Source organism: Myotis yumanensis, unplaced genomic scaffold, assembly GCF_028538775.1.
Source record: "Myotis yumanensis isolate MYYU_CA2020_CCGP unplaced genomic scaffold, mMyoYum1.0.hap1 SCAF_15, whole genome shotgun sequence".
Lineage (NCBI taxonomy): Eukaryota > Metazoa > Chordata > Mammalia > Chiroptera > Vespertilionidae > Myotis > Myotis yumanensis.
In genome coordinates this window covers 6,335,918-6,349,899 of record NW_027223766.1, presented here as the reverse complement: position 1 = coordinate 6,349,899, position 13,982 = coordinate 6,335,918, and the positions used below count along the sequence as shown (strand labels likewise).

General features: G+C 44.0%; 1 protein-coding gene across 1 annotated transcript in view; it reads left to right on the top strand.

Moving 5' to 3' along the window:
• Positions 1 to 424: 424 nt before the first annotated feature.
• ZBTB10 (zinc finger and BTB domain containing 10) overlaps positions 425 to 13,982 on the top strand; it is a 32,875-nt gene continuing 19,317 nt past the window's right edge. The window contains exons 1-2 of the mRNA XM_070391996.1: positions 425 to 1,357; positions 7,074 to 7,965. Coding sequence (XP_070248097.1) covers positions 425 to 1,357; positions 7,074 to 7,965 — 1,825 coding nt within the window. The remainder of the gene's footprint in view (positions 1,358 to 7,073; positions 7,966 to 13,982) is intronic.

Below are 13,982 nucleotides of genomic sequence, written 5' to 3'. Positions count from 1 at the left end.
GCCGGGGCCTGGTCGGACGGAAGCGCTCCGCCCGCTGCATTGTCGGGCGTTATGTGGCGGCGCCCGGCGCCGTGACCAGCCTCGCGCCCCAGCGCCTCGCACCGGCGGCGGCAGGCTCGGCGCTCGGCGGGCGGCGCGGCGGCCGGAGGGCAGCGAGGGGCGCCCGCTCTCCGCCCAACTTCCCAGGCCGCACGCGCCCGCCGCGCCTCGCTCCCCGCCGCCCCTTCTCCGCGCGGGACGCGGCCCGGAGCGCGGCGGGGCGGGGGCGCAGGGCGCGCGGGCGGCCGGCGGCGGCGGCGGCCCCGGCGGCGAGCGCGGCCGGCGGGAGGGCGAGGCCGGGCCCCGCGAGAGCGAGAGCGCGGCGGGGAGCGCGGGACGCGGCCCGAGGCAGGCCGAGCCGGGCCGGGCGGCGGCGGCGCGCGCCATGTCGTTCAGCGAGATGAACCGCAGGACGCTGGCGTTCCGGGGCGGCGGGCTGCTCGCCGGCGGCGGCTCCGCGAACAATAACGCCGGCGGGGAGGCCTCGGCTTGGCCCCAGCCGCCCCCGCCGCGCCCGCCCCGGCCGCCCGCGCCGCCGCAGCCCAACGGGCGGGGGGCGGACGAGGAAGCGGACCCGGAGGGCCCGGAGCCCCAGGACCCCGAGGCCGCGGCCGCCGAGGAGGCGCCGGAGCCGCCGCTGCCCCCGGACGCGGGCGGCCCCGGCTCGCTGGGCGGCGGCGCGGGGGGCCCGCTGCTCGCCGAGAGGAACCGTCGGACCCTGGCCTTCCGCGGCGGCGGCGGCGGCGGGGGTCTCGGCAACAATGGCAGCAGCCGCGGCCGGCCCGACCCCCCGGCGTGGCCCCCGAAGCATCCGTACGGGCGCGGGCCGGCGGCGGCGGACCTGGAGCTGGACGCGCTGGAAGGGAAGGACTCGGTGCCGGACGGCGCGTCCCTGAGCGACAGCACCGAGGACGACGAGGAGGGGGCGAGCCTGGGCGACGGCAGCGGGGCGGAAGGCGGCGGCGGCGGCCGGCGGTCGGGCGGCGACGGCGGGGACGAGGCGGAGGGCGGCGCGGGGCCCGGCGACGGCGAGGCGGTCCCGCACCTCCCGCTCGCGCGGCCCAAGTCCCTGCTGCAGAAGCTGCAGAGCTCCTTCCAGGCGGCCTGGCTGCGGGACTTCCCCTGGCTGCGCTACTGCCAGGACACCGGCCTCATGTCCTGCGGCTGGTGCCAGAAGACCCCCGCGGACGGCGGCGGCGGGGACCTGCCCCCCGGGGGCCACGACGAGCTGTCGCGAGGGACCCGCAACTACAAGAAGACCCTGCTCCTGCGGCACCACGTCTCCACGGAGCACAGGCTCCACGAAGCCAACGCCCAGGTACGGTCGGGTCCCGCTCCTGCCCGCCCGGTCCTGGCGGGGAAGGGCGGTCAGCTCCGCGCGCCGCTCTCCCCGGGGAGCATCTTTGCGGCCGGGAGAGGTGCGGGCCCCGTGGGCGTGGGAGGTGGGGAAGCCCAGGAACAAGTTTTCAGAAGTGAATCGGTGAGTTGGGGAGGGCGGGGGGATGACAGTTTATTCATCGGAGCGCTGACTTTATTTCGTTGTTTTACGACTCATTTCTTTGCCCCATCAGATTGAATAAAAAAGAAAACTTAGGAAAGCAAGGTTGAAGGCTTTAACCCGGAAAGGTTGACTTTGCGGTCAAAAGTTTCATTGCCTGTGATTTTTGAAAAGCTCCTTAGGTTCAGTGTTTTATAGCATGCTGGTGGAAGTCAAACCTGGGAGCTCTTTGAAGAATGAATTAAACAATTTCCTTCACCTTTGATGCCACCCCTTTTAGGAGAACATCCAGCCGAGAAAACTCTTTACATCAAGTCAGAATAGTTTGAAATATGAGAGCAGTATGTAAATGTAGTGGAAGCTATTTGCTTAACACTCCTTTCTCTTGTACATAATTTTACTGAATTCATCTTTGAACTTGTTGAACTTTGCTTTGGGTAAATTACTGTAGTTTTTGCCTGTTCTACCCAGATTTCTGTGTTGAGATTTTTTATAATCCGCCTTTTTCAAAAGTTGATTTGACTGGTAGAGTACATATTTATCAAACTCCTTGAAAGCAAGTCCTTAGTTACAAAACAAGTAAGCTGCACACTGGTTCTTCCTTTTTTGTTTTAATATTTCCACTCTAGAGAGAGTAATCCTGACCATTTTGATAATCCCCTTTCAGGCCTAGCAGAGGTTGATCAGTTCTCCTTTAAGACTTTTTGGACAACCTGTGCTGGTGGGTGGGATTCTCTCTTTTGTACTTGTAGCCAGTCATTGGCTTGGAAAGTCGACTTGCAGATAGTAGCCCCCCTGTTTATTGGAATGATCTTGGTGCTCAGAACACTTACACTGGAGTTAATTAAGCAGCATCTAGTAACTCCATAGCCCAGAACCTTCTCAGGAGTTAAGGCTTGAACTTTAAAGTGTAGGTTTGTTTTTCCCAGGGGACAGTGGCAATAGTTTTGCACAAATTTTAACTGCCTAAGCCCAGAAGGAAGGTTATTTAAAGATACAAGGCCCAGAAAGGTTAAGTAAATTGTCCTGAGCCTTAGAGCCCTTGGTGATAACTGAGACCAGAGCCTGTGAAGAATGTTGTAATGGGGAAAGAACGGGTTTTGGAGTAAATCTGGGTTCAGATCTCAGCTTTCTGCAATTACTAGCTTTGTGAGCTTGGGCCATGGAGTGAAATAGAACTAACATTTCCTTGTCTTCCATATGCCAAATACGCATTTACCTTAACTCTGCAAAATCATCATTTTGCGCTCATTTTACAGAAGAGGAGTCCGAGGCTTTAAAGGGTTAAGTAAAATGATGGAGGTGGGAAACTTGTGAAAATGAAAGTAGACTTTTCTAAATAATGGTAGGTTGGTTATTCAGAAAAATTAAAATAGACAATTAGAAAGAACTTTCTTAATATACTAGTACAATGGGCCAGTTACTCCTCTTATCAGCATAGTCTCTCCCTGTAGGCAAAGCTGAATGGAAATGCAGATTATAATTAGCTGCTTAGTGAGCCTGAAATCAGAGGAAGGGGAATTAGTTGGATCACCTTATGACAGACTTGGTGTGGGGCATGTATTCTCCCCCAGGCATGCATCCGGATCTGGGAATTCACTCCTGGGTAAAATCATTATTAAACTTGATCTCTGAATTATCCCTCCCTTCCCATCTCCTTTGCCCCCTTGAAGCTCTCTTTTTATAGATCTCTTATGCAGCCCATCTTCTTTCTCTTGAGACATTCTTTCATCAGACTGAGGGGATACAGTTTACTTTGAGGCTATATATTGGTTCCCTTGGTTGGATTTTGGATTGTTTCCATTCTGAATTGATCCTAATCATTTGTCTATGTTAATTCTAGCTAACCTTAGTTTGGGGTGTTAATTTGCTATTGTGTGTGCCTTGCAGGTACCACCTACATTTCTCCTTGTTAATATGAGTGATAGGTTCAAGAACTGACCTATCCTGTGGACAGTTCATTTTTTTCCATTGTCCTGCAGTCTTTGATTACCAATAGGAGGCAGTATAACACAGACTGTAAGAGCATTTTCGGGTTTAAGGATAGGGAGACCTGAATCCTAATTCTCTTTATTGGCAAGCAAAACATAGCTTCTCATGTATGCAAAGTATATATGCCAGCACATAATCACTTAGTAAATGAGGACTATTTTTATCATCATTCTTATTTTCTTTGCAGATAAGTGTAACAAGATGCTTTTTGTGGCCTGGTGTTTCTCATGTCTTAGTGTTACCAGTTTTATCAGTTTGGAGGCTACTTTATCTCACGCAATCACACTGATTCTGGAGAGCAAACCAGTTCCCTTTTTCATACCTCTGAGACCTTGGCCATCCAGTTCTTTGAACATTCTGAGATTTCTCATCACACATGCCATTTTTCTCAGCTCCATAAAAAAATGCCTTGCATCAACTTCCTCCTATCTTAAAAACATTGAAATAAGAGTGTTAGAGTTAGTTCTTTAGGCAAGAATTCAGTTGGAGGTTGGGGTAGTTCACTCTATTACATACACACTCTTTTTTTGTTGTTTTAAGGAGGCCCGTTTTTTGAGAGGAGTTTGGCCAAATCTTAGTATGTCATTAAGGGTTAATTTTCTTTCTTATTTTTCCTCTAGGTAAGAAAAGTTCTTTTTCATTAATTTCATGGTGGTGACTAAAATATTATAGCACCTTCTTAAAAAGTTTGATATTCTTGTTAACTGGATGTTAGTTGTGAAGGACTCCTCATGGAAGAGTCTGTAAATAAGCTTTCAAAATCTGTTCTGGGCCTTCAATTTCAAAGAGAAGCCTGTAATTCTTTATAAGCATATGTGAGTATAACATGTAAGGGACAGCATATAGTGAGGAAGGGAGAGGGAGAGGGAGAGGGAGAGGGAGAGAGAGAAACAGAAACATCAATGATGAGAATCATCTATTGGCTGCCTCCTGCACTCCCCCTACTGGGAGTCGAGCCTGCAACCCCAGAAATGTGCCCTTGCCGGGAATCTAACTGTGACCTCCTGGTTCATAGGTTGACCCTCAATCGCAGAGTCACAGCGGCCAGGCTATCCCTTGTATTTTGAGTAACAACTGACTATGTCTTTATAGAAGTTCAATAATTAGCTCATACAGGAATTGACCATTTGGCCTACAGGACTTTAAAAAATTGTTTTAACAGTGATTATTCCACTGTCTGTTGGTTCAGGTCACTTTCTACCCACTTGTGGAATTTCATAGCTTACATCGCACATTGTGCCAGCCCTTTCCAGTTTACTAACCCTGAGACACGCACTCAGATGTATTGGTGTTACGCATTTACTTAGCCTTTCCAGAAAGTAAATGCTGAATTCAGATCTGGTCTGGTTGACATTATTAAGTGGACTATGTTGAGATCATCACTAAAGCAAAGGTGAAGCAAAGCTACCAGCCTTCTTTGAATTTGGCAACAGTATGGCTCAGGATTATTGTTTTTGTCAATTTAGGAGGAAAATCTGAAAACCCTCTCACTAAGAAGAAGAAATATTAAAGATGAACCTATGCCCATTAAAGAACCACTTTGTAGAATATTATTAGGTCCTAACATTGTGTTTGAATCCATAATTGTTTTTTGAAAGGGGACTATAATTCTGGGCAGGGAAGTAAATGCTAATTGCTTGTTGGTTTTTAGCTAAATAGCATTTTCTTATTTATTGATTGACTACAGTTGAGTTTACTGCTTGCAACTGAAGTTCTCTCTCTCACTCTCCCTCAGAAGGGTGGTGTAGATTTCCCTACAAATTGGTGGCATTATCTAGCTTCCCAAGCTAGAATGCTGAGGACCCTCTGATTCTTTTCTCCCCAACCCCCACAATCCAGTTAATCACTCAAGTTCTGATTTTTACCTCCCAAATATTTTTCCAAACTCTGCCTCACCACCTCTCCCCCTATTAACATTATCCATCTTCCCTAGTTAAGGTCCTTGATTATTGCAAGTATGTTACACTGTTAACAGTGGCTTCCGCTGGTCAGTATCTCCAGTCCTAGTCCCCCAGTATTAATCCTCTACTTAGCTCCGGTCATCTCTTCCACTAATCCAATCAGATCACTCTGCTTCTAAAGCTCTGGCACCTATAGAAGTGATTCTTAATCTTGTCGGGGATTCTAATCTCTTAATAATCTGATGAAAGCTATAGAAACTTTTAAATGTTAGTAAGTGCACATTTGCATATCTTGGGTTTTTGGATCACCCTGGAGTATTTTAAGAAATCTGGAATTGTAAGGCTATTGTAGCCATCTTGGTTCTTTTTCTCCCACTATCTACTTTGCTTAGAATGCACATCCTTCCATCCTTCTCTTTCATCTTCTAAGTCTCAAATCTTTCCTCCAAACGTCCCCCCCCCCCCCCCCCATCCCAAGAGAAATCTGGATTAGATGCACCTCCTGTGCTTCTAACACCCGTGTCTTAGTCTTCAGTGCTTTAGGAGTCTTGATCACTAGTGATAACTTTTTGCCTTTAGTATAAGAATTTCTTATTTGGTTCAGCAAATAATATTGGCCATTTATTTTAGCTATGTTTCACCCAAATCCTCAAGTAATACTCCCCTTGGAAAGCAACACACACTGACTTGTAAACCATTTGTCTCCAAGGGCACATTTAATAGGTGCTCTGATCGTAGTGGAAAAGAAGTTGCTAGTGTTGCTTGTAAAATTAGGGAACATCACTGTTATACAATAGTAATGAGAGAAAAAGTGGTTGAATAACTGTGCTTGATTTGTGTAGTTTGTGTTTAAAATAGAATGGGCAAATGTTTTGGTGTACAGGCTTTTGTATGAGTTATTTTTTAAAATTAGGATATTTGGTCTGATAATGGCGGGGAATTTCAGAACCTGGGGCTAGCCCAGGAGATTGAGAACACAACGACCAGAGCCTAAAATGGTCACTACAGTTAGACATAGCCATGTCCTTCCTGCAGTGCGGGTGCTGAGTGTGCCAGCTTCGAAGCAGCTCCTGCTTTGCTAATGCTAATGCACTACAGAGTGTTTTATTTTAACTTCAGTAATTCTTAATTCTTGTCCTTACTTTATATTTCAAGAAGGACATGATACATGTTACTCTGTATATGAAATCCTGCTGATTCTCATTCAGGTGTCCGATTTTTCTTATATTAGCAATGGCGTGCCCCAAGCTGTTCACACTTTCCTCTCAGCACTTGGGATGTGAGCACTTTGTGGTGATTACTAACGTTAGTGTACATTCAGCCCTCTGCACCTGCAGGTTCTGCATCCACCCATTCAACCAGCCGCAGGTCAAACATGTTGGGAAAAAACATTACTTTGTTGCTGACATGTACTATGGAGTTAGGGCGGCTATGGTTGAGCTTGTACTGAAGATGCACGGACTTTTTTCTTGTCATTATTCCCTGAACAACACAGTATAATAACTATTTACACAGCATTTCCATTGTAGTGGATATTATAAGTAATGTAGAGATTATTTAAAGTACACAGGAGGATATGCAAGTACTACCTATTTTATATGAGGAACTTGAGTTTAACATTTATGTTTTCCATTCACTTATAGGAATCAGAAATACCTTCAGAAGAGGGATACTGTGACTTTAATAGTAGGCCAAATGAAAACTCTTATTGCTATCAACTTCTTCGACAATTAAATGAGCAGAGAAAGAAAGGTATTCTTTGTGATGTCAGCATTGTGGTGAGCGGAAAAATCTTTAAAGCTCATAAGAACATCCTGGTTGCAGGCAGCCGTTTCTTTAAGACTTTATATTGCTTTTCCAACAAAGAAAGCCCTAACCAAAACAATACTACCCACTTAGATATTGCTGCAGTTCAAGGTTTCTCCGTCATCTTGGACTTCCTGTACTCTGGTAACCTGGTGCTCACAAGCCAAAATGCCATTGAAGTGATGACCGTGGCCAGCTACCTGCAAATGAGCGAAGTTGTTCAGACTTGCCGAAATTTCATTAAAGATGCCTTAAATATAAGCATTAAATCTGAAGCTCCGGAGTCTGTGGTTGTGGACTATAACAACAGAAAACCAGTTAGTAGAGATGGTCTGTCTTCATCGCGGGATCAAAAAATTGCCAGTTTTTGGGCAACACGGAATCTTACCAATTTGGCAAGTAATGTAAAAACTGAAAATGATGGTTGCAATGTCGATGAGGGCCAAATGGAGAACTACCAAATGAATGACAGTGGTTGGGCTCAGGATGGTTCACCTGAATTGGCTGAAAGTGAAGTCCCAAGTCAAACAAAAGTGTTTATTTGGAATAATATGGGCTCCCAGGGAATTCAAGAAACTGGCAACAAAACAAGGAGGAAAAACCAAACTGCAAAGAGATTTATTTATAATATACCACCTAATAATGAAACAAGTTTGGAAGACTGCTCCGTGATGCAGCCACCTGTTGCCTATCCAGAAGAAGATATGTCGTTCATTAAGGAAGAACCGGGTAAATATTGTGCATACAAAGTTATTTCAGTTTTCAACATAATTCCATTTGGCAATAATGTTGAAGTATGCTTTTTAAAGTTTTTTTGTCATTATGAAATACACGTAACTAATAAGAAATTTGAATATTTAAAATAGAAGGGTGAAATTATTCAAGCACATAATTTTGGTATCTTAGCATTTTCTCTAGGCCTGTGGCTGTGGGTTATGCAAAGGCTGTGTTAATAATCAGGCATTTGCCTATATTGTTTGGCATGCAGACGTCACTCAATGTTTAGTAATTTGACTTTCCTGCTTTAGACTCTGCTCACCTTTTTTCCACCGAGTGCTGGGAACGATAAGTTCTTTAGTTGTAAGATGTAGTTTGTTATTTCAGAACATTTTTGATACCTAGTTAATATCCTTTACTCTTTTAAAAATATATTTGTGTTGACTTCAGAGAGAGAGAAACATCAATGATGAGAGAGAAGCATTGATTGGCTGCCTCCTACATGCCCCTACTGGGATTGAGCCTGCAACCCAGGCCTGTGCCCTGACCAGAAATGAACCCTAACCTCCTGGTTCATGGGTTGATGCTTAACCACTGAGCCACATTGCCCAGGCAGCATCCTTTACTCTTTAATGTTTTCGGTAAATTAAACATTTACAAGTGCTTATAGATTTTTGCAAATGGTAATAGTGTTATTCTCATTTGTGTAGAGCTGCTGTTCTTACAATAAATATTACAGAAGCTGGAATATTTAAATTTGTCCCACTCTTACCTCATTTTCCTTAGTTAAGGGAGGCCTCTGAAATTTTTCTTTGAGACTTTTCAATATATCAAAGGAGTATGTACAAGAATCTTAGCATGTCATATTTGTTGTGTGGGTTTTCAAAAAAGTGGGGTGCAGGGCATTATTGAGGGGTGGAAATAGATTGGAACTTTGCCTTAACGTAACTTGACTACCCCTGTCTAACTTTTTATTTGAAGCAGCAGCCCGGTGGGTTGGAGGTTTTCTCTGCAGACCCCACACTTGTCCAGCGCCGCACGTGATGTAATGCTTGCTTTGCCCTGAAGCTCTGTCGCTGTTCAGTGTCTGATTTCCATGATGGTGATCATGTGGGGGTGGAGTACTTTCTGTTAAAAAGAATTACTGTTTTTATTTCCTTTTCCCTTTGGGAAAGGGCAAAATGTCATAGTAATCCTGTGAAATGGTTCCTGTGGCTTTTTAGGTTTGGGTTTAGTTTTCATCAGTAGAAATTTTGCTTGTTTGAACATCAGGTGTGTGTAGTAAACACTGTTTGGTGGTCTTCTCCATCCGGTTTATAAGAGTTAGGACACAATTGATATAGAGCCAGGGATTGGCAAATTTTTACTGTAAAGGGCCAAACAGTAACTATTTTGGCTTTGCTGGTCATAAGGTCAGTTACTTAACTCAGCCATTGTAGCATGAAAACAGTCATACGGGATAGAAACATGCACATGGATGTGTTCCAAGAAAGCTGGATTGCCGACCCTTGGTGCAGAACAGTGGGTATCAGTCGTGCCCGTATGTTGGCATTACGTGGGTCTCTCCATTAGTTATTCTGGTTAATTGGTCGGGGATGTGGCCTGGTTGGTGGGTTTGTTATAAGGTATACAGGTGATTATAATGTGAGCCAAGGATGAGAACCACTCAAAGAGAGGAAAGAACCCAAATAGATTCAGGATTTGGAAATGAGCTCTTCTCCTTCAAATTAACTCTTATCCTCAATTTCTCATCTTTAAAATGTACATAAAAACACAACACCGATCATGGTCATTTTAATCCCTCTTAAAGTTGGGAGGCTATTGAGGTTATTTAAAATCGGCTTTCCAGTACAGTGTAATTCCCACCAAATTCTATATAAAATGGTCTTATAGTTTCAGCTTGACTTTCTGTTTGAATACTTAGAATACTTTTATAAGCAGCCTATTCCAGTATAGGATAATTAACTATGATTATTGGGAAGTTATTTTATATTGAGCCAAAAATTGCTTTGCTTTAATTACTAAATTCTGTCATTTTGGGCAGTATAATCTGAGCCCAACCTCTAACCTCTAATCTGCCTGATAACTCTTCAGATATTAGCATTTAAAGAATTTCCCTGAAGTCGTCTGGGCTAAGTGCTGTACCTCCCACCTTGTGGATTTTTCCAGTCATAGACATCACCTGGCTTGTTTCACCTGGAAGTTTTGGTGGACAGAATAGACTACACCTCTTAGGCAAGTTCTGACCAGTAGAGAACACAGTGGGTCTGTGTTTACTGAGGGTCAGGCCTTGCTCAAGGTCATTCAGCTAGGAGATAATAGAGGCAGGTCTCATGTTTTGTTAAGACTGTCTAGTACAGTGATTCTCAACCTTCTGGCCCTTCAAATACAGTTCCTCATGTTGTGACCAAACAATAAAACTATTTTCGTTGCTACTTCATAACTGTAATGTTGCTACTGTTATGAATCGTGATATAAATATCTGATATGCAGGATGGTCTTAGGCGACCCCTGTGAAAGGGTCGTTCAATCGCCAAAGGGGTCGCGACCCACAGGTTGAGAACCGCTGGTTTAGTACAAGCATGTCAAACTCAAAGGCTATCACGGGCCAAATAAGGTGTAAGTTTATGGGGGCCGCAAAAAAACAAAAGCTTCAATTTTCTTTCTTTTTTTTTTTTAAATATATTTTATTGATTTTTTACAGAGAGGAAGGGAGAAAGATAGAGAGTTAGAAACATCGATGAGAGAGAAACACCGATCAGCTGCCTCCTACACATCTCCCACTGGGGGTGTGCCCGCAACCCAGGTACATGCCCTTGACCGGAATCGAACCTGGGACCCTTCAGTCCGCAGGCCGACGCTCTATCCACTGAGCCAAACCGGTATCGGCAAAAGCTTCAATTTTCATAGAAATATAGGTTTATTTCTATAGAGACATGCTGAATACAAAGAGCTGAAATAAATGAGTCATCGTTAACATAAAATAATAGAACGTTTAAATAAAATTTAATATTTTTTCTTGAATATTAACTTACCAGACACTGAATAACTGCACAAGTTAATAAGCGTAACACAGATCTATTTTTCTTGTTCTCCAAAAGTGGAATACTTCCTGTTGCACACACCAAACAAGTCTGTACAAGACTAATGACGTGGCAATTGTCTGCTAAAATATTCGCTGCTAGTATTAGTGGAGAGAAATGGTGCGCCTGCACGTAGGGCGAGTAAGGGAAATGAATGCAACATGATTATAGTAATGAGTCATCAGCGAACATTGTAACTCTATTAATAATCATGTGTAATAGGATATTGTAAAAATTAAGTTGAAATTTTTATTAAAACGTTTTTTACATACCGTTATATTAGCTGGGCCACAAAAATACTTGTTGTGGGCTGCACGTGGCCCAAGGGCCGTGATATTGACATGCTTGATCTTCTAGACCAATGGTTCTCAACCTGTGGGTCGCGACCCCTTTGGCGGTTGAACAACCCTTTCACAGGGGTCGCCTAAGACCATCCTGCATATCAAATATTTACATTACGATTCATAACAGTAGCAACATTACAGTTACGAAGTAGCAACGAAAATAATTTCATGGTTGGGTCACAACATGAGGAACTGTATTTAAAGGGCCAGAAGGTTGAGAACCACTGTAATCTAGACCCATTCTTTTTTAAAAACTAGTCCCTTTTAAAACTTCAAACATTTTTATGAACCCCACACATTGATTATACTTTCATTTCATTTTATTAAGTAAATAGAGGAAGTTTTCAGTGAAATAAATGCTTTTAAAATAATTTAAGGTTCTATACCTAAATGTCTGGAGAGTTGCGAACTCTTCACTTTTTCTCCAAGCATTGCTTGGCACATTTGGGTTTCTTAAGCCTACAGTTTGTATAGCACAGCTCTAAATAATGTCTTTTTGCCGCATAATGTTGAAGCTGGTGTTTGGATGCCTCAAAGAAATGTTGTAAAATGTTAAGAGAAGACAACACACCCATGGATATCAGGAACTTGATTCAGAGGGTATTTTTAATCGGAGGCTAGCATGTCTGTTATTGGACTCACTACTCAAAGTTAGATCCGCTTTGAACTAACATAAAGACTAGTTCCACTGCCCAAAAAGTCCCACACGCCACCTCTTCACCCCTCCCTCCCTGTCCTCAGGCTTCTGGCAGCAATTGGCCTTTCACATCTCTCTGTTTGGCCTTTTCCAAAGTGCCATATAGTCTAAGCAGCTTCTTTCAAAAGGGGACAGCCGTTCTGCAGGGTGACAGGCTTCTGGCACTGGATTCTGGAAGGAATCTTCTGTGCGGTTTTGTCAAGTTGACACCAACCAGTATGACAGACAGCGTCCTCAGAAGCATTTTCTAGTGATGCAGCAGCAGACTATGTAATTGATTTCTATCTTTCATAGAAGCTGAGAGAATCCTATACTGATAACAGTACTCGGGAACAAGGTGGTCTTGGTCAAGGGATACAGTTCATCTAAAAGCTCCTTTCTCTCATCTGTATTTCTGATGGGAAAACAGCTGCACAACATTTGTGAATTGAGTTGAGTTGGGTTTAAGCTTTACATTTTCAGTTTTTATAACCTCCTTTTGTCTAAAAAACCTAATTTGAGTATTTATTAAACAATTTTGAGAAAATAATGCTCAAACTCAGTATTTTTAAGATACCCTAACGTGGCACATACTTGAAATACTTCTTCTAATTAGAGTAAACTCTGTAATTAGTTACCAGCTGACCACCACTTCTGCTCTGTTGTGTTTTGGGTAGTAGTTGGTACTTGGCATTATTTTCATGTGCTGCAGAATCTAAAAATGCTTTCTAAGTGACCATATTTTTAAAGTTATTAAACATCTTTACACTTGAAAAAATGACCATATGATTTGAGACTTCTAATATTTTGACCATGTCACATATGTTTGCTGTGTGAACTATTTAAAATACGTTTAAAAACCATGGAGCTTGGGCTTTGGACTCAGTTTTGCCACTTAACTAGCCCTGAGTTTATCCCACATGATGTCTCTAAGCAGTGGTTCTCAACCTTCTGGCCCTTTAAATACAGTTCCTCATGTTGTGACCCAACCATAAAATTATTTTCGTTGCTACTTCATAACTGTAATGTTGCCACTGTTATGAATTGTAATGTAAATATCTGATATGCAGGATGGTCTTAGGCGACCCCTGTGAAAGAGCCGTTTGACCCCCAAAGGGGTCGAGACGCACGAGTTGAGAACCACTGCAATGGAAAGGAAGGAAGGAAAATATCTTAATTCTAAAATCTTGAAAGCTATAAAACTACCTAAAGCTTTTTCTTAATCATTTTTATAACAAAACCTGATACCCAGTTGGCAGCAAAACCAGCTATTGATAGTTTTACTCCCTTAGCTGTGAATCTCTGTTTTGTTGCGGAAGTGCTGTTTTGATTGCAGGATGCTGTACAGACCCCACCGGGAGTGTTGTAGTTAATTACTTTCTAAGCCCTGAAATATCTGCCTTCTGTACCTCACCTCAGGGGTTTCAGATAACAGGTGATGGGCCTAGATCTTGGGTTAGTTTTCTTCCTCTAAGGCAGTGTTCAGCAAACTGCGGCTTGTGAGCCACATGCGGCTCTTTGGCTCCTTGAATGTAGCTCTTCCACAAAATACCGACTTCTGCACATGGGCCACGAAGTTTCAATTGCACTGTACATGCGTGCCCGCACGTGGTATTTTGTGGAAGAGCCACACTCAAGGGGCCAAAGAGCCACATGTGGCTCGTGAGCCTCAGTTTGCTGACCACAGCTCTAAGGCAGTGGTTCTCAACCTTGGTTGCACATTAGAATCACCTGGGAATCTTTTTAAAATCCTGATTTCTGGGCCTCATCCTCCGAAATTCAGTTTCTTTGTTATGGGGTGGGGCCACAACATTAGTAACAAAGAAACAGAATTTCCTGAGGGTGAGGCCCAGAAATCAGGATTTTAAAAAGATTCCCAGGTGATTCTAATGTGCAGCCAAGGTTGAGAACCACTGCTCTAAGGAT